This window comes from Ruditapes philippinarum, unplaced genomic scaffold (genome assembly GCF_026571515.1).
Source record: "Ruditapes philippinarum isolate M1 unplaced genomic scaffold, ASM2657151v2 ctg2712_1_1_1_1, whole genome shotgun sequence".
Classification (NCBI taxonomy): Eukaryota; Metazoa; Mollusca; class Bivalvia; order Venerida; family Veneridae; genus Ruditapes; species Ruditapes philippinarum.
This window is the reverse complement of record NW_026866271.1, coordinates 89561-110924: the sequence shown is the minus strand read 5'-3', so window position 1 is coordinate 110924 and position 21364 is coordinate 89561. Positions and strand designations below refer to the sequence as shown.

Genomic DNA, 21364 nt, shown 5'->3' with positions numbered 1-21364 from the left:
CAGTTTAAACTTAATTGTTGCAGCTCTTTAAATATTCTTAAATTCATTTTTTGATTTTTTTAAACCTAGATAAAAGACTTCAGATTGAAAGGGCTCTCTGTTGCTGTGTTGTTTAGGTTACAGTCTGAATTATCTGCCCTTCACTGCTGTATGTTCAAAACCCATGAGCCTTTTTGATTTTTGCATGTTGGAAAGCAAGCCAGCTAATTTAGGGAATATTGATGTTTCTACTAAGAAGCCAACTCCTGTCCTGCCTGAAATAATGCAGGGGAGGGGGGACATGCGAAGGAATCATTCTCCAGTATATCTGGAAACTTGAGATTTACACTGTTGATACGACTTATAATCCAATATATAAGAATTTTTTTCAGTGTATTTGAAAATACTTTGTATAGGGCCAATTAAATGTTAATTTTGAGGCAGTGTTTCTGAATGTCATCGAGTAGAATGATCATTGTGTTAATTTTGTATATTTAAACAGGTATATTTTGGAGAATGGAGTACAGATATGAAGGGTGCAACACTTGAGTTATTGGGTATAGAAAAAGGGAATGGTACAACTTTAACAAGAAAACATAATGTTTCTGCAATTGATTTATCTAATGTAAGTCCATTATGGCATTAATGATTAAACATAAGTTTGGCTACAGTTTTATTTAATGTTAGTTGTAAATTAATGATATAGACAAAATATTTATTTAGTATAGATCAAATAATGATCAAACTTATTGATACAAGTGTGAAAATATATATTACATGTTTTCATTTAAAGTAAAAGTTATTGTATATATAATGGATCTATGTAGTTTGTTACAGCAGGTCTCCTATATTACTTACTATACTGCTCTTTGATTTATACTTTGACATATTTTTTATGTAACAAAGATTATTAACTACCTACAAACTATGTAAGAAATATTACAGTCTTGTTTATGTTCTATGCTTCTTATCTTGGAATATAGTGCAGATTTACCCTTAATTGACATTTCCAAGTGATGTTTTAACCAGTCAGTGAAGTGTTGTGGTTAGGTGATAATATTGGTTCCTTTATATTTCAGTTAAGTATTTTGCCGTATCACTTTGCGGTGTTCAGCTTAAACCTGGTGGCTCCAGAAGAGGAAGGGCTGTATCAGGCAGAAGTTATATTTGCCACAGATTATCAGGTATGTGATTGCACAGGGTATAGTTATCCCCCGCCGATGGAATCGGGAGGGGGATATAGTTTTGGCGTTGTCCGTCCGTCCGTCCTTCCGTCCGTCCGAATTTCGTTTCCGGAGTAGTTCTCTGCAACTACTGGCAGGAATTCAACGAAACTTTATGGGAATCATCAATATCAAGAGGAGATGCGCATCTGACCGTCCGTTCGTCCGTCCGTCCATCCGTCCGTCCGAATTTCGTTTCCGCGCTACTTCTCTGCAACTACTGGCTGGAATTCAACGAAACTTTATGGGAATCATCAATACCAAGAGGAGATGGGCATATCATCGGCTTGTTCCGGTCAGACACTTTAACTCAGAGTTATGGCCCTTGATTAGTTATGCAGTATGCATATGGAGTAAAAATCGTTTCTGCGCTTCTTCTCTGCAACTACTGGCTGGAATTCAACGAAACTTTATGGGAATCATCAATATCAAGAGGAGATGCGCATATCGTCGGCTTGTTCCGGTCAGACACTTTAATTCAGAGTTATGGCCCTTGATTAGTTATGTAGTATGCATATAGAGTAAAAATCGTTTCCGCACTACTTCTCTGCAACTACTGGCTGGAATTCAACAAAACTTTATGGGAACCTTCAATACCAAGAGGAGATGCGCATATCATCGGCTTGTTCTGGTCAGACACTTTAACTCAGAGTTATGGCCCTTGATTAGTTATGCAGTATCCATATAGAAAAATATTTGTTTCCTCGCTACTTCTCTGCTACCACCGGCTGGAATTCAATGAAACTTTATGGGATACTAAGAGGAGATGTGCATATAGTCGCCTTGTTCCAGTCAGATACTTATAACTCAGATTTATGGCCCTTGATTAGTTATGTAGAATGCATACATCTCATTGGCATTTCCAGATTTTACTATTTAACACATAGTTATGGCTCTGTTATTTCCCTGAATATATTCAAAGAATATTACTGTTTATGCCATGATTAATATATAAATAAAGCCTTATGTCTTCAGTTGTTGTGTTAATAATAACCAGTACTCGGCGGGGGATATAAATTCAACGAATTTGCTTGTTATACCTGAGGTGCTGCTTTTTTCCTTCACTGTAAAAATAATAGAAGTAAAATAAATATATAAAATGAGTACAGAAAAAATGTGGGATATAGTTCTTAATTACTTATATGAACTGTAATGATAACATTCAGCGTTTTAAGAGTGATTTATGTAAGTGGTTAAGTTTAATTTTATGGTGAAATAATTCCATTATATTGAAAATGCTTGTTGCTGAGGTATAAACATTTTGTATTGGCATTTTGGTATCTTATGACATAATTGAAGTATTGTATTTTTACAGAACATATTTATTCCTGTGATGTTACGAACTTCTGAGGGTAGTTTACATGCCATACCAGAGAGGGTCGTATTTGACAAAGTATTTCCTGTAAGTTTTATAATGTTCTTACTTAATTAAACATTTTAAATTCTAAATAATGTAATCGTAAACTCTGTTTTTTCCAAGTGGCTACCGTAATTACAAAGTATTGGAATGTTAAACCATGCAATTGTTCTTGTATGTGTTAATGAATTTACTCAAAACATATTAGTACATATATAACATAAGTTATGACCATGATAATAAACTTATTTCAGGGTCGAATTCCAACAAAGATACTGCAGGTCCACAGTACTTTTCATGACCAGATGGTTTTTAAATCTGTTACATTTCAACCACCAGATCATAGGTGGTACTTTGTCAGTGCGAAGGAAGAAAATGCTTCAGTTAATGGCAACTCATTACTTATTCTGGAGCCACAAACTAATAATACTGTAAGTAATAGCAGTGCTTCTATCTTTATATCATCATAGTTTATATTCCAGTCAAACTCACTAAGAGTATATTCAAGTCTATTGTAAAACTTGATAATCTGTTGTCTATATTTCATGTGTACATGTAGATATACCTATATGTTGATCCAAGATTGATACTGGAAAAACATATATAATGCTGAAGTTTGTAAAGTATCAATTGTTATCTATTGTTAAAAGAAAGTTTGGTAATTTCTGCTTCGTAAATACATAATATATAAAATCATGTTAACCTATTGGTTAGAAAATCCTTGAGTTGCATGACATGTCTCATAGAATCTATGTTACTGAACATATGACTGTTTTCTACAAAGTTGTAATGAATATCCAATTTGAATTTGACTCTTATATATATGTGGAATATTTATTAATGAATTAAAACAGAATATTACATCAGTTAGATGAAATTGTTTTGTTTTTACAGATTGGAAAAATATTTTTTGATAGTAAGAAAGATTGTAAGGAAGAATGTTATGTTGGATTGTCAACATTTACTTTAGGTAAGTTATAAAAATTCACCATTTACACTTTCTGCTTCTGGTATTTCATTGTTAAATCACTGCAATAAGTCCAATTATTTTTGAGAGTCATTAGTTATAAAAACCTTATTTGTCTTCTTTTGCAAATTTATTGCACTGGTGCAAAAAATGTATAAACGGTAAATTATTATAATTGTGAACTGATCTAATTACAAAAATACCTAACATTTCAAGATATATCTTCCTATATATTATTTCAGGTAAAATGTATTTGCTATTTTTACCATTTTGCTATTGTTTTTGCTCTTGAGTGAACTCCCTTGTTCCCTGTTATTGGCATATGAATATTATAATTGTATATTACAGCTGGACACCGGTGGTTACAAGGTTTACAACTTAATAAAGATACTTCAGATACTGATGAATCTTTGTATAAACATCTTAGACAAAGATGGAAAAATTTACAGGAACAAGGAAAAGATAGGTAACTATTTTGTTTGCATCCTTTAGAGTATGTTGGTTAACTGCGTTTAAATGCTTGTACAAACAAGGCCTGTTGTAATTATGGATTGTTTGTAAGATTGTGTAGCATTTTATATTACATTTATTGAGACATGTTTCAAAAGTTAGTGATGTATTTCCAATTTGTTGAGCTGCTTTAACTTTTGAATGTGTTTAACAGAATACTGAAATATTTAATTTCTCAACTTAAAAAAAAAAAGAAAATCATTTGATAATAACCCTCCTGGTTGCTTTTCAGCTCAACACACTTGTGTTTCTACAGCTTTAGATTTGTAGCAATAATACCTGTTTTTAAAGTGGAATGTTTTTATATTTCAGAGTAAATATAACTATAGAGATAGATACGAGTACAGTTCAGGGATTTTTATTTTCTGCTCATGTACAACAACATTGGCCTGATATAATCAGAAGAACTTGTAGACATCATGTTAAATTCCCTTTAACTCAAATTGGAAATTTATCTGTAAGTATTTTGTTGGGGGAAAAACAACAATCTTTTGTTTTAAAACAGCAGATCTTTCTGGTAGAGTTGGGCTAGCAACATGTTTGATATCTTGCAGCTTTATGTTGAGAATATGAACATGAAAAAGTATTTACTGTGATAAATAATAGTTTTGAAATGAAAGTATATGTACATACATTTTGTAATTATAGATTCTGTGCAGTATTTAAAGATGAAAATTCATAGATGAAAAGCAGATAGGAATAAAAAAAGTACATTGTATATATGAGCTACTTGTAACAGGGTTTGTATGCGAACAGCATGGATCCTGATCAGACTGCGCAAATGCGCAGGCTGGTCTGGATCCGTGCTGGTCGCAAACGCATTGTGTTGGTTTTGTCATGACGCGGCTCAATTATGTTATGTTTATAATTTCAGACAATTGATTTAGTGGTGGAGAATAATGGAGATATTCCACTTTTAGTTCAAGTTGTACCGTTACATCTGTACCCTAATCCTCAAACTATTATAAACCTTTTACATGACAAGTAAGTGCTTTAAAATAACATTATTTTGATTAGATTTTGCTTATATTTATATTCTGATATTGATAAATCCCTACTTTAACCTTTTATTTGAATAACAATTGATTTAACCACAAACATGGACATGTGCTCTTTTGTTGACATATATGTTGTGGTGAAATTCTTATTGTATCCACTAATCTGGTAATTAGAATTAGACAGGTCAGGGATCTATGCATTGTCATGAATGTCATACTTTCTTGTGTTGCATTTGATACTTGATCTGTTTTAATGGGAAGTATTATGAAATCTAGTGCCTGAGTTTTTATGCTCCCTAAAAAAAATAAGTGGAGCATAATGTCCGATTTGTCTTTAATTACTTCCATTGTACTTTCCTACAGTTTACTAACAATATCATTTTTATTAGGCAGATATTTTCCTTATTTGGTAGGTAGATACCTTGAGTGGATCCCCTAACTTTTGATTGCATTTGAGTCACTTGTTCATTCATTGTTGACCGCCTCCGTGGTCGAGGGGTTAGAGTCGATGACTTCTAATCCAGTTACCTCTCTGGCGTGGGTTCGATCCCCGGGAGATGCTTTGGTAGTTTAGCGCAGAGGAAGGTAGTCTAGTACTGGTGTAACTCTCCAGGAACGATGGCTAGGAAACTACCCGCCTATATGACTGAAATACTGTTGGGAAAAGGCGTAAAATCAAACAAACAAACAAATATTCATTGTTGATTTTATTGTTCTGATAGTACAGTACTTTTTCAGCTCATGTCTGATAAAATTAAAATAGCAATGATAGACTATTTCTTATATATATCTCCCACACATATAAACATGTATACCCAAGCATATACAACTGACATGGTTTTATTTCAGACTACCGCCTAATTTTTCCGAGTATGTAGAAACAGATGATCCAGATATCTTTATTTTATCAGAAGTAGAGAAAATGAATGTAAGTGTTCACTTACATATGTATACATAGCTAAATTTCTGTATTATGTGTACAAGTATATAGTTAAATTTATTAAAAAATGTGTACAATTATATAGTCCTTTGTGTTGTATGTAACTATATATTTGAATATAATGTGTACTGTTAACTTTAATGTAGTAATTTTTAATGTAGTAATTTTAACAAGTTGTATGTGAAATCTTAAATACTTAGTTAAGGTCAATATCATTAGAATCTAAATTATGTCCAAGACCAATTTTTTTTTCTTCAAAACTGTTGTACATAATACAATTGCATGTTTGTATTGTATCAAGAACTTTACCATGTTTTATTTACATTGAATTGATATATTAGTTTTGTTTATAGTTCTGCTTTAATAAATTGTGAATCATTAGCTCTAAGCTTTATATTATAAAAAGTGTAACATTTTTTCCTCTAAGTTCTTGTAAGATAATTTATATCTTTTTTACAGGCCTATCCTGACAGTGCATTAATTAGATTCCGTGAAAACGTAGAATCAAAAATGGGAGTTAAATCACATAGAGATACCATAACAACATTTCTTACCAAAGGATTTATTACAAAAATCAAAGTACAAGTTGGATTTAGACCAAAGGATGATAGTTTAAAAACTTCTTTAATCATTGTAAGGTAAGATAAACCTGCCAGTTAGTATTATACAAATGATATTATGCACTTTTTAGCCGATGAAAATGATATGTACTGACAAAATTAAGATATCGCCTCGGTCAATATTAATTTTTCAGTACATGTCATATTCACCAGTTAAAAAGTACATAACTGTTTTATTATATGGCATATCAAATCTGCCATTAAATACGACGAAAATCGAATGTTTTCAGCTTATCCACTTTTTCCATTATTCGGCTCCAACATTTTAATGAGGGCATTGACATGCTACATTCGAAATATTCTTAAAAATGTAAAGACGGTAACTTAAAGACTAATTTGACGTTTATTTTCTAGTTGCCAAACGTTTTCTCAGAAAAATATAACAACTTGGCGTGATGTCACGTCATAGCACACATCTTTTGTTGGTTTTTCAGAAAATCTATATTTAGAGAGAGAGAAAAAAAATGGATATTATACTCATAAAATCTATTTTTAAAAGAAAAGACAGTGAATATACTCTGATTTTCACTAATTATTTTTTACGAAAAATCTTTACCAATTGTAGAGTCATTTTTAAGATTATATATCATATGATAATGTATGTTATTATATATAGGTGCAAGTAAGCATTAATTAATATTGTGAACTGGTACTTTAACTATGGTTGTAAAAAATTTGATTAATATAACTTGAGTGTATTTTGAACAAAGTCAAATATGTATTAAATGATCCTAAAGGGAGACACCAAAAATGGTCACTAAATGAAACTGTCATGCATGTTTTGCATAAAATCGACGGCCATATTGGACGCCATCTTGGATTCTGAAGCGTTGTGAAAGCATAATTTTGTAAGATTTGGATTTTTGTAAAGGAGAGATATAAACTTGCTCTGGTGTAAGTTTCAGATTTTGACAAAAATTAGGCTATACTTGTGTGCCTGCTGATGTTAAAATGATGTATGGAAGTCACCATATGACTTTTACAATGTTGATATCATTTAAAAAATTAAAACTATTTATAAATTTTAAAAAAAAGATCAAAAATAAATGATTGAGATTTGCAGGAATTCATTTTGAGAGAAATAACTTTTATATTTATTTCAGGAATAATTTAACAATAATAGATGCAATTGTGTTAGAAGGACAAGGTGGTAAAGGAGAGTTAAAACTAAACAATAAAAAACCTGGAATTTCAACATTACAGTTTGATATAGCTGAAAAACATCTTAAAAACTGTGATAGTAAGTATTGTATAAATACATTTTATTATAAAGATTTTGTGTGGTACAGACATGATACTGTATAATATAGACATTCTTATCAAATGATTAGCTTCTTTAAGTAAGGTTACCAGTTTGTTGTTGTTGTTGTTACAACAAGTCACTCATCACAGTGTCAAAAGATCAATTTTAAGAAAAAGAAGAGAATTGTCATCTCAGAATATGAGCAAGTCACCTTAAATTTCACACTTTAATCTCTTCTGTTGCCATTTAAATCATTGGACATTTCTGTATTGAGTAAATCTTAAAACATAAAATTACTTTATCATTAATTTTGTAAGTATTTGGGTTTTTATTTCATATCTACATAATGAAAGGGTGTGAACATGTAATGCCTAATACATTTATTTGTATTTAGTTTTTTTTTTTCCGTTTCCGGTAGTAAACAAGATGGCAGCCCACAAATTTTGCTGGGCGTAAACAAACAGATATTGTAAACTTTTGCTGAAACTTGAAGGCTACAACTCTTTTAACACATCTTAAAGTGGTAAGGTTATAAAGAAGTGAAAAATAGAATATGGCTAATGGCTCAAAATACACGATATCGACCCAAAATATGTATGAATTGCTCGACCACGAGGGCCATGCACGTAATTCACGGACTCAGTTATCCGAAAGTCAAGATTATTGTGATAGCCAAGATGACCACTGGCATTTCCAACGAAATAAACATTCAAAAAGGGCTAGAATAAGTAGTACAGATGTCCCTCTTGACGAATTCAATACCCTAAGCATCGATGATAAACTTTCCGTCATGTATTCTGATGTTAGAAAAGTGTCCGAAATTGAGGCCAAGCTTGACATGTGTATGAATCTAAGTCCCCGTTTAGAGCAGGCTGAAACATTATTGACTGACCATGAAAAAAGGCTTAAGTTTCTTGAATATAAGTCCTTAGAGCTAGATACCAAGAGTAGAAGATGTAACCTAATATTTGAAGGTTTTGCAGAACGCAAGGCAGAGAACTGTGCTGAACAGGTGCAAAACTTCTTAAAGGATTATCTCAATTTTGACTGGCCTATCTCTATTGAACGTGCATATCGGCTAGGAGCATTTCAACGTGGGAAAACGCGCGCAATTATAGTTACATTTGCGAATTTTTCGGATGTTCAAGAAATACTACGTAACGCATACCTGTTGCAGGGGCATGGATATAGTATCAACAAGGATTTACCCAGGGCTATCGCTTTAGCTAGGAAAGATCTCTGGCCGACTTATAAAAACCTACGTAGAACATTTCAAGATAGTAAAGTTATCCTAGCATTCCCGGCGAAAATCATTAAAGACGGTGAAATTGTTATAGACAGATTCCCTGATTGGGACCAAGTAATGAACCCACCAGTTGTAAAATCAGCTGATCGTAGTAAAACAGCTGACCGTAGTAAACAAATCTATCAAACCGCGAATGAATCGCGTAGTGATACACAGCGCAGTAAAGTACGATCAGATAATTCGACCAATCAGAGCGAGCCAATGGACCACGAGGTGATTCATTCGCAACCACGTGACCAACAGCTATATACTGCCCAGCGTACCGACTCACTTGAACGAAGGGGGCGTCTCACACGTGCGAATTCCGCTTCTCCAAGACGTTCAGCCACATACAGTCATGTTTCGAGCCCACTAACTAGCCGCGCCAGTACACCAGAACCGAACCTACGTAGCAACATATCGCGTCCATGGGACAATGATTCAAAGGACAAAAATAAAAAATCATTTCTAAATGAAACTCACTCGCATACCGATGGCAAAAAATAGGACATTCGGGGGAATTCTTTTCCAAAATATAACAAAAATGAAATAAAATGTGTTTCTCTTAATGTGAATGGTTTAAAAAAACGCCTTCAATATCCGGACTTTGTCGATTTTATTAACTTGCATGATTTTGTATGTATACAAGAAACTCATACGGATGCTTCTGATATTGTTGACATTGAAAATTTTGTATATTTTTCAAAATGTCGTAGTCAAGCTTATTTGAGAAAATCAGGGGGTATCGGACTATATGTTAAAGAGTCCTTAAGTCAATTTGTAAAACCTATAGAAAATGATACTGACTATATTTTTTGGTTTTCCTTGGATAAACATATGTTTAAGCTAAGTGAGCATGTCATACTAGGTATAATATATTTACCGCCAGAAGGTTCAAGATTTTTTAACGATTTAGACTACAGTACTTTTGAAAATGAAATTATTTCAAAGTATAGTTCTAATAAATATGTCCTCTTAGCTGGCGATCTGAACTCACGTATTGCAGAATTATCTGATTTCATTCCATCTGATTCTTTCTTAAATGATCATTTTAACATTGACGACGAATCGGTGTCTTTCTTTGATAAATATAAAGTATTAGAGGAATTATCAATTCCTTTACGTAGATTGTCAAGTGACAAAAGAATGAATAATCATGGCATTCAACTGATCGAACTCTGTAGGAGTAATAACATTTTTGTTGTTAATGGTAGATTTGAAACTGATAGGCCCGCAAATTTAACTTTCAGGGATAAATCAATAATTGACTATCTCATGGCGAGTGTTGATGCATTTAAACTTATATCTGACTTTAAAGTTATAGAAACAGACTCGCTTTTTTCCGATGGACACAACGCGTTATTTTGGACATTAAGTAACTTTGACATTAATTTTGACAAATCATATAAGAATGAAAATAAATCGCAAACTAAATCAAAACCGAAATGGCGAGAAGAGCAAAGCGACAACTTTGTAACAAATATTGACACTAATCATTTATCATATATACAACAGCTGTGTAACTCAACTAGTGCTCAGAATGTAAATGGAAATATAGAACTTATAACAACAGAACTTCAATTACTGTTTGAAAATTCATCAACCAAAACATTTCCACCATTGACTCGTAAAACATACCATAAGAATAACAAGAATAAGCCTTGGTTTGGACCGAAATGCCACAAAGCACGAAAAAATTATCACGATGCTAAAATTAGATATAACTTAAATAAAACAGACGATAATAAGTTGCGCTTAAAAAATAGCAGCAAGCAATATAAAAGAACAATGAACTATTACATAAACAAATTTAAACATGATAACTCATATAAGCTAAGAAAAATGCAAACCAAAAACACAAAACAATACTGGAATTTTCTAAAATCTATTAATCCAAAATCAGGTAGTAAGCCATCTCCCTCTATAAACGAGTTTTACGAGTACTTTAAAAATGTAAATAGTAATCCACATAATGATACAGATATTAATCTAGATCAAACATTTATAGATAATTCAAATGTCTATTTAAATAAAGTCATAACGCAAGAAGAAATTCTAATTTGTATCAACAAATTAAATAATGGCAAGGCCTCGAGTCCTTCTGACAGCATAATAAATGAATATATTAAGAGTACAAAATCTATGCTTTTACCCATCTATGAACGTCTTTTTAACATAATTCTTGATTACGGACATTTACCGCCTGTTTGGCTGGAAGGCTGGATATATCCAATTTATAAAAATAAAGGTGAATCGAAAAGCACTAACTCTTACAGACCAATAACAATATTATCATGTCTTGGTAAATTATTCACTGCTGTCCTAAATTCTAGGCTTAACAATTATATGGAAGAATTCAATCTCCTTAATGAAGTACAAGCAGGTTTTAGAAATGGCTACTCTTGCTCGGACCACTTATTTACATTGCATACATTAATTGAAATTTTAAAGAAGCGTAAACAAAAACTATTCTGCGGATTTATTGATTTCTCTAAATGTTTTGATACTATCTGGCGTTTTGGGCTATGGCATAAATTACTTCAATATTTTATTAATGGTAAAGTTTTTCAAGTTATTTTCAATATGTACAATAATATCAAGTCCTGCGTAGTACATTTAGGAGAAACATCTCAATTTTTTACTTCAGAAATAGGGGTCCGCCAGGGGGAAAATTTGAGCCCGATACTTTTTTCCATTTATCTAAACGACCTTGAATCTTATCTTATATCAAATGGAGCTTTGGGAGTAAATCTAACTGATACTATAACTAATGAAACATGGCTTAAACTATTACTCTTATTATACGCAGACGACACAATTATAATGTCAGAATCAGCTGACGACTTTCAAAAATGCTTATCCTCATTTAATTCATATTGTAATGAATGGAAACTAAAAGTTAATGCTGAGAAAACCAAAATAGTTGTTTTCGGAAGTAGAAATGCAAAGAATAGATATAATTTTACTCTAGGTAACCAGGCCATAGCTATTGAAGACTGTTATCATTATCTTGGAGTAACCTTTACCAGTAACGGCTCTTTTCTAAATGCAAGGAAACATGTGACCCAACAAGCAAATAAAGCCCTAAATCTGCTATATTCACGCTGCAATAATGCAGACTTACCAATCGATCTTACACTTAAACTTTTTGATCATACTGTAATGCCTATCTTAACCTACGGATCTGAAATATTTGGCTTTGAGAACTTAGAACTTCTTGAAAAAATCCATAACACATTTCTTAGAAGAATAACCTGTGCTAGGAAAAGCACTCCAAAATATATGCTTTTTGGTGAATTAGGCAGATACCCTGTCGAAATCATAGTCAAGACTAGGATGATATCTTTTTGGGTTAGACTTTTACTTGGAAAGCAAAGTAAACTTTCATATATCCTATACCAATTTATGTTAAATCATTCAGACCAAAATTATAAGTGGATAAATAAAATTAAAGATATTTTAAACTCTGTTGGCAGGACTGACTTATGGATTAATCAAAATACAGCCGTAAATAAAAGTATTCCATATCGCATTAAACTCACCTTAATTGATCAATATAAACAAACATGGCACGATCAAATGCAATCATCAAATAAAGGCCGTATATACAATAGCTTTAAAAAGTCGCTTACTTATGAAAAGTATCTAAATTTAATCCCGCGCAATGACTACATTACGCTTTTCAAATTTAGAACATGTAATACAAGACTCCCATCAGAGACCGGGCGCTATGACGGTACCGCTTTCTTAGATAGAACCTGTCCTCTGTGTACAAGTGGCTCCCCAGGCACAGAAAGACATTACATTTTTAACTGTAACTATTTTAACAATCAACGCAGCATGTATCTTAATAACTTTCACTTAGTTGATAACGAAAACAGTTTTGAAAGCTTAATAAATTCAACAAATGTGCCCAAACTGTTGAATCTTTGTAAATTTATCCGTATAGTCTTGGCAAAATTTTAATTATATAGCATCCAACATATTTATGATAACAGTTTTACAGACTTACCCTTTTCCTCGCCAAAATAATCCATAAAGATACTTCTGCAATACTTGAATACATATATACTCAGTGTGAGAACTTTCCCATATTGAGCGCGCGCATATCTATTTATATCTTTCGCCAATTATAAATTATCCGTTATAATGCTACCTTGTTGAATTTTACCCGAAACAGCGTAATTAAATTACAAACTTATCGTTTCAAAACTCTTTCAAAAATATATTTATTTTATTTATTTTGTTTTTGTTATTATTATTATTATTACTTATTTTTCCAATAATAGTGATAATAACAATAATAATAAAAATACACCAAGGTCAAGATCTATATTGAAGCGTGACATAACTAATCAAGGGAGAATCTCAAAATTATATTTGAAGTAAAGTTTTAGCATAAAGATGTATTTATAACTTGATTGAATCTCTTAGTACATTCTTTTATATATGTGTGTTTTTGCTTTTGTTTTTATTATTATTTCTTGTTTTTCTTATCAAGATGAACTGTTAAATTATCTAGAATTAAGAATATCCGAATTCCCCCCCCCCCCTCAAAGAAAACACTGTAATAATTCACCATATTGTTTAAATTATAAGAAAAAAAAATATATTGTGCAAAATTATGTATGTTTACTGCTGGAAAACTAATGTATTATATATTTGTTATATTAGAAAATCCTCATATTGTACAAATGTGCTTGAGTGAATAAAGATATCTGTCTGTCTGTCTGTCTGTCCCTAGCTTCAGATTATATTGATTAACTTGATTGACTATAAATAAGTCCAAACAAGTAATACATGTGATGGATGTTGTAAAAATACATTGTAACAGGTAGAGTTGTCCAGATGTAAATTATGAAAAATATTTCTAAAGTTGTATATCACACTTATCATGTTATGACATGACATAATTTATTTTACACACCTTGTGTTTTATAAATGTGTATGTCAAACATGGGAACTAATAGTGTGTTATCATATAGTGATATTGTGCCAATGGTAATGAAGGGCAGTATTATTTGATAAGTATGTCTGTAGTTATATTTAACTAAAAGTGAATACTTCTCTTTCATTCAATAGTAATTTAAAGTATATTTAAAATCTTGTGAAAAATGACATCTTAAACATGATTTATGATGATGAATTGGTTTATTTTGAATTTATTATGTTTTGAATAATAAGTGGTTTTTCATAGGTTTGTTTTTCTTGGTATATTTTCAGAACGGAAACACGCCAAGAATTTGGTGCCTAATTTTACAGTAAAAAGATCATTTACATTACGTAATACAGGAGAATTACCATTTTATGTACATGGATTCAGTATAAATAACGCAGCATGCGAGGGTTATGGTTTTAGGGTGCTGGAATGTGAGGGATACGAGATGTTACCTAATACTAGTCGCAAAGTTGATATAGCGTAAGTTTTTTTATACATTGTTGTATTGGTTCTCACAAAATAAATAACCTAAAGATGATATACTTATTTTACCCAAATGCTTGCTTGTTCTTGAAAGATACTTAGATTATTTTTCCACTCATAAATAAGATAACAATAACAGTTTCAGTGCAACAAGTTTTCCATTCCCCCTAGTGGGACCCTCTATCTGTCTTCCAAGATGTAGATTAAAATGAAAGTTTTTAAATAAATACAGCATGAACTGACATTGGAAAATTTCTGCACTATATTATTGATAATTTCAAAAAATTAATTGTATATTGATAGCTTTAGTATGTCTGATTTCTACTTACAGTTTTACACCAGATTTTACAATGTCAAGAATACAGCGTACGTTAACAATATTCACGAGTTTAGGGACAGAGTTTAATTATACACTTCAAGCTACGGTTCCCACTCATACGTTATCAAAATGTGCTGCTTCATTACCGAGACCTAATTGGGAACCAGTTTTATACTACTCTATAGTTTGTGTCATGAGTTTTATCTTATTTTGTATACTGGTAGCATCTTATTTTGAAGCTGATAGAATTTTCGTTGCCGATATTTTAAAACGAAAAGTTAAAATGTGCAATGGAACACCAACCTACCAGAAAGAGAAAATATTTGACTTGAAGAATATTGGAGTGTCACACATTAATGGTCAATCTAGTCCAGTATCAACACCTAAAACACTACAACCAAGTAATCTTAACAGAATTCCACGTCCAATTATTGAGATGACCAACGGTCATGTTGAACATCAAACCCGAGAATCATTCATGACATATTTATCTGGGCTATTTAAAAGCTTTTTTGTACGTAAACCTTCAACAATACGTAAGAAGGTCAATAATAATGTAGAGAGTCCAGCACCCTCATCTAAACATGCACCTGATTCAACAGCGATGAAAGAAAACGTAGTTACAGAGAAAGTAAAACCTTTGCCATCTCAGGATGTTGTTATTCCAGAGAAATCCAACCATATCTATTCCCAACAGAAGTTAACTCTTCGTAAACCAAAACCTGTTAAAAAGTCTCCCACAGAAATATCTCCCCCAGTCGATAACCAGAACTTGACACCAAGCAGTAATTATGAAAGGAAACATAGCAATAAGTCCAATACATCACAGATGGACAAGAAAACAGACACACCAAACATTGTGAAAGATATCACCCCACCAGTTATGACGACACAAGACTCCAGCGGCCTTGCTTGTTTTGATGAAGTCAAGCCATATGACAGTAAGTGTGATAAATTATAAACCAGAAAAAAACAACACTTGCTTTTCATAATTAATGTCTTTCGTACTATTTAATTGGTACAGGTGTTTGATATTTGAAGGCACCATAGCTAAGTCATTTTATCTATGTTGTTTTCTTTACATATTTTGTTCATTTTAGGTGCATATGTTTTGGTAAATATTTGAACTAAATGCATGTGTTCATTTTACAAAAATAGATATTACTTACATACAATGTGTTTAATGTATGTTAACATTTTACAGATAAACAAAAGTGCAAGAAGAAGCTGCGGAGCAAACCCGAACGTGACAATATAATCAAGGACCGTCTTTTACTGAGGCAGAACGATGACAAAGATGAGACGTCATCAACAACAACCGACTCTTCTACTGGAGATCTGGAAGAAAAGGTTATTTATGTGTGCAATAAAACAAAACTTCAAACATTCTATACTTATTTATATATGGGATAAAGGTAATAGTTAATTATATGAAAACCAGCCATTCGATAATTAAAAGATAACTAGATATGTTAATGAAACATAGCTATTTATGAAACTGTTACTTGGAATGTTTGAAACAGTTTTTGAGATTTTTTGATGCTGGGCTTTTCAAGTAATGTTTGCAAAAATAGAACATATATTTTTCTTGTTTTGAACTGAAACATCATGTTTTTCATTGTTCTGAAAAGAATTTGTAAATGAAATTTGTTAATTGCAATAAGCTTGTAAACCTAACCATATTATTACTATTTTCAGAGTTTGGGAACCAGGAATGGAACCCCTGAACCTGCCCCAGCACCAGTAACTAAACCGAAGAAGAAAAATAAGGCACGTAATCTTGAACCACTGATTATGCCTCAACCCGATGATGACACTGATGAATTTGAACTGACATCTAAATCACGAGCTTATAAAAAGGTGAAAGGTCAGCTTAGTGGTGAACAACTTAAACCTAGGTAAGTTAGTGTGTTATCATATACAACATTGTTTTTATAAGTAAGTAAGTAAATTGTTTATTATCTTGACATGTGCATTAACATAATTTCAAATATACATATCATATAAGTAAACATAAAACTAGGCACCCGGCCTAATTGGCCTATATGTCACCATAGCAAATGATATTCATTATAACATGCTATAAAATATGAACACTATATTAACAAAAAGTTAAACATCAACTGTTATAAAGTTAAGATAATACAGTCAAATCTGTGAACAAAGGCCACCCAAGGTAGAGACAAATCATGGTCTTTATAGACAAGTGGCCTTTGTTTAGAGGTATTTTATTCCAATATATCGATGTAAGGTTATCAAAAAGTGGCATTTCTTTGCAGGGTTATCTTAATTCAGGGATGGCCTTTATCACAGGTTTGAGTGTAGTTGTGTTTGAAAATTTCTGCTGTAACCTGTATTGGAACCAGTCTTCACTGTTGTAAATAATGAAGGGATATGAATTCTCAAGATGATGGTGGAGGTCTAGCAAAAAAAAAAAAAGAAATGTTACAATGGGGAAAAAAACTTAGATTTTATTCTCCTTCAGCTCATATGACTTTCGTCACGACAGTAAAGGTTATATATGACTTACTGTATGGCTTATTATTTTGATGTATTATTACAGCCTTCTAGATATTGACCTACCATACAACATAGACAAGACTAAGCCCAAGAAGAAGAAGGTGAGCCCAGGTGTGAAGGAAACAGAGAAGAAAGAGAAACAAAAAGGTTAGGAATTGTCACTTTATGTTACTATTAATAACTTGTGTGTTATTTTATGTTGCCTGATGAAAGCAAAATTTGCAAACTGCTTCATTACCTTGCTGTGTGGAAATTTCAACTTGCTTACGTTGAGGCGAAGTTGTTCATGTCTTGCGAGGAAATTAATGAAACTTGCAAAGTGCTTCATTGATGATTGAAGTAATTGTAAATTATCTCAAATAATAATCTGCAATGTTGTATGTATAGACTAGAGAAAAGCTTATTTTTGATGCATGGAATTGTGAATAGGAAAGTCCAGAAAGAATGTTACATGTATTTAGAATATGACATCAGTTTGAACAGCTTTGTTGAACTTTGTTTCCTGCAGTGTGTTGTTATTGTTGTTTTTATGTTGGCAAGCTGATGTAATATCTGCTACCAGGTTGTAGGGGTGTTGTTGTGAAGTTGTTGACATGTTTGACCTATTAACAATTTTAACAAGTCTTATATCACTCACAATGAAAAAATATAGTGGGAGGGTTAGGAGGTATGGTTAGGGATAGGTAAATATAAAGTAATGTTGACTTAACAAAACATTAACCCTGTCTAATTTTTTCTTCCCTCCGTCATGAAATAACCTATCTCTGATCTGCTAACAGTTCATTCATTATAACATTGAACAGAAATTTACCATGAATTTGAATAATGAATTTGCCCCGTTTAGTATTTGGGATAGTCTATTAAAAGTCCATGAGAATTCAATATCAATATTAAAAGTTCATGAGATTTCAATATCAAAATTAAAAACTATGAGCTGTCAATAGTATAGAGCCTAGTCAGACTGTATGGATGTTCACGCTGGCCTAGCTCTATACTGGTGGCAAGGACTACTATCAGTTCACTTCAGTTCCATCAGGTTGAGAATGAATTGGCCAAATAATTTTCTCATTATACTGGTAACAGATTAAGATCATTTATAAAAACGATGTTGATACATTATTGAAAACTATGCTGTATTGTTAAACTGTAAATAAGTTTATTCTTCCTTGTTAGTAATGAAAGGTACTTGTGATGACTTCATTATAATCAGTTCACATATTTCTGCTGTTACTGAATACAAATAAATATCTCAACTGGTGATTAAGAGAAATATATAAACAAATTTTTGGGCCCAATACTTTTTAAATGAAAATGACTTATTAGTTAAATTAATAATAGCTTTAGAAAAAAACAAGAATACAGTGATTAATTTAGCAAGCTTTCTGTCACAGACTTATTGACGGCAATATTGTTACATACAGTATAGAGATTTTTTCTTATTTTTACTTTTAATTCACATATTTGCACCTGTGTTATTTTGTCTATTATAAATAAACACGAGAAAAATTGTAGATGTTTCAAGATTTTTGTATATTTTTGACCAGTATAACTTTTAAGGTCATTGCACAGGTTTTTGATGAAGAAATACGAGGGTTGATTCAGAATTAATACAACTGGCCTAGTAAAATTTTGTTAATAAATAAATTGATTACCTGTTTGCTCTTAAATACACTCGTAGTTAATATTCACACTTTATATTCCACTAAATGGTCTGTTACATGCTGGTCTGTTACATGCTGGAACATTGTCATCAAAACAAAAATGTGTGTGCCGTACCTTTATTGGACGCCTGTAATTGAAATATTTGTTGAACTTTTGCAATACAACTTTGCAATAGTGCTGAGTTGTAACAATTCTTCCTTTCTTCACAAAACTTGGATATAATGTATAGGAAAGGAGAAACTACACAGCACAAATGTATTCAATGACATTTAAAAAGTGAAAATAATCTTTATCTGTCATATAGAGCACAGCCTCAGTAACATCTTGTTCTTTATCCACCAGTCTTTTGCTTTCAGTTTTTTGTTTTCTTGAAGTAAAATGAACTAAGATGATAAGCTGGAATGATGAATTAAGTGGTGTAATGTCAATCTTGAATCTTCTTCAATAAGTACCTTGATTCTGAGTAAATATTTCCTATTTGTTACCATGAAGAAGAAGAAGGAGAAGCTTTATTCTTTCATAAATCTCACAATACACAATTGACAAAGCCATTATAGCTCATAGCCAATTTACTTGCTCCCTATCAGATTTAGATCAAGATAATTGTCCATCTAGTAACTATGCCATATGATACTTCATTATGTCCGTATAATGGAATTGTGTCTGTTATTTTGATGATAAGTTAATAGTGGCCGGGACATTAGATATTAGTGAAATAGCAATAATTCTGAATCAGTCCTTGTATATACACAATCGTTTAAGCTTTTAGACTGTTTGTTTAGATGTCACTGTTGTGATTAAATATATTGAAATAGTGTAGAAATATTCAATTGAAGCATGGTTTATTGACAGTCAGTCAGCCACCTATTAGAAGTTATTACAGTGATATTTTGATTAGAATTGCATATGTATTCTTGTTGTCATGGTTATGTTAAGCTTTCATGTTGTTGTCCAGGTGTGCTGAGTGATCCTGAATTGTTGGATGACACTAGCATGGAGCCACATCATTCTGATAGTGATTCTCCCCCACCCTCCTGGGATGAGCCACACCCGAATTCGCCCGCGGGTTAGCACTCATTCTTTTATCACCCTCACATATCACAAGCACCGGTTATTGGCACTTACTTTATATAGGTTCCCCCTCTCTCTATATTATTGAGCTGTGTCATGACAAAACCAACATAGTGCATTTGCGACCAGCATGGATCCAGACCAGCCTGCGCATCCGCACGCAGTCTGATCAGGATCCATGCTGTTTGCTATCAGTTTCTCTACTCGTAAAAGAGTTGGTAAGAGCATGCGGATGCGCAGGCTGGTCTAGATCCATGCTGGTCGCAAACGCATTATGTTGGTTTTGTCCTGACGCGGCTCATATATATATGGTTGGTTTATACATGGCTATGGTTACTATGTATTTATATTAATTGCTTTAATTTGCTTTTTCGGAGGTTTTTACTAATCTTTTTGTGCTTTTTTTTAAAACTATTATCTAGTTTTCATTAAATATTTATTGTCTTTCAAATTTTCCAATTTATTTATTATTTTATTTTTTGTTTATTATTTACATTACATATTTTTTTTATTTTATATTTTTTTTTATTTTCAAATTTATGTGTTGTAATGTTTTCTATAGAATCTGAGGAGGGTTTATAGATAAAGAAATCATTATGAATAGATGTAAAAAATAAAAGCTCTTGCTTTAACATTGTGTGTATGTAAGTTATACACGATAAAACAGTGAAACCTCGAGAATATATTTGTGCAGTATTGAATTGATGTTAATGTTTTATTTTTATGAGAAATGTTAAGATATGAACTGAGGAATATTATGAAGTTTATTCGTATTGTGTTGCCCTATAATTATGTATTATGGTTTAATTTTGTCCAGGTAATGAAATATTATAATGCAGATTGTTGACATAATTCTAGATGTCATTTTGTAGACAATTTTGAACCGAAAATAATAGAATGTCCTCCAAAAATATGTAAATAGAGCAAGAGTTAATAATATCTATTTAATGACACAGTATATATCTGCTAATAACCTTAGCACATTATTCTTTCCCAAAGTGTTAAAAGTCTTTCCTTTGTGGAAGATATCATGCGGTTCTATTCAAGCATCTGCTCATGCCTGAAATAATGCGTGGAGAGGCACCTAATGACTTCAGGTGTCATTAAAATTGAAAACTACACTTCTAAGAGTCTTCCATCTTGATTATTTTAATATAATTATATCATTATCAGCGTATCATTTTAAGAACATCAAATGGGTTGTTACTTGCTTAAATGTCAAATTAAGAGAAAAATTTTGTATACAAC

The 21364-nt window shown here is 32.0% G+C and overlaps 1 protein-coding gene across 2 annotated transcripts in view; it reads left to right on the top strand.

The window, feature by feature from the left end:
- Positions 1-481: 481 nt before the first annotated feature.
- The window catches only part of LOC132731967 (transmembrane protein 131-like), a gene marked incomplete at its 5' end in the record, with an annotated part of 32548 nt that continues 11665 nt past the window's right edge, over positions 482-21364 (top strand). Inside the window, 17 exon segments of one of the 2 annotated variants that reach the window (XM_060718267.1) lie at positions 482-604; positions 1059-1163; positions 2518-2604; positions 2814-2990; positions 3454-3529; positions 3875-3992; positions 4349-4493; positions 4911-5020; positions 5884-5962; positions 6434-6612; positions 7698-7834; positions 14346-14541; positions 14876-15804; positions 16068-16213; positions 16562-16761; positions 17427-17530; positions 20001-20111. In XM_060718267.1, coding sequence (XP_060574250.1) covers positions 482-604; positions 1059-1163; positions 2518-2604; positions 2814-2990; positions 3454-3529; positions 3875-3992; positions 4349-4493; positions 4911-5020; positions 5884-5962; positions 6434-6612; positions 7698-7834; positions 14346-14541; positions 14876-15804; positions 16068-16213; positions 16562-16761; positions 17427-17530; positions 20001-20111 — 3022 coding nt within the window. 2 annotated transcript variants of the gene reach the window in all.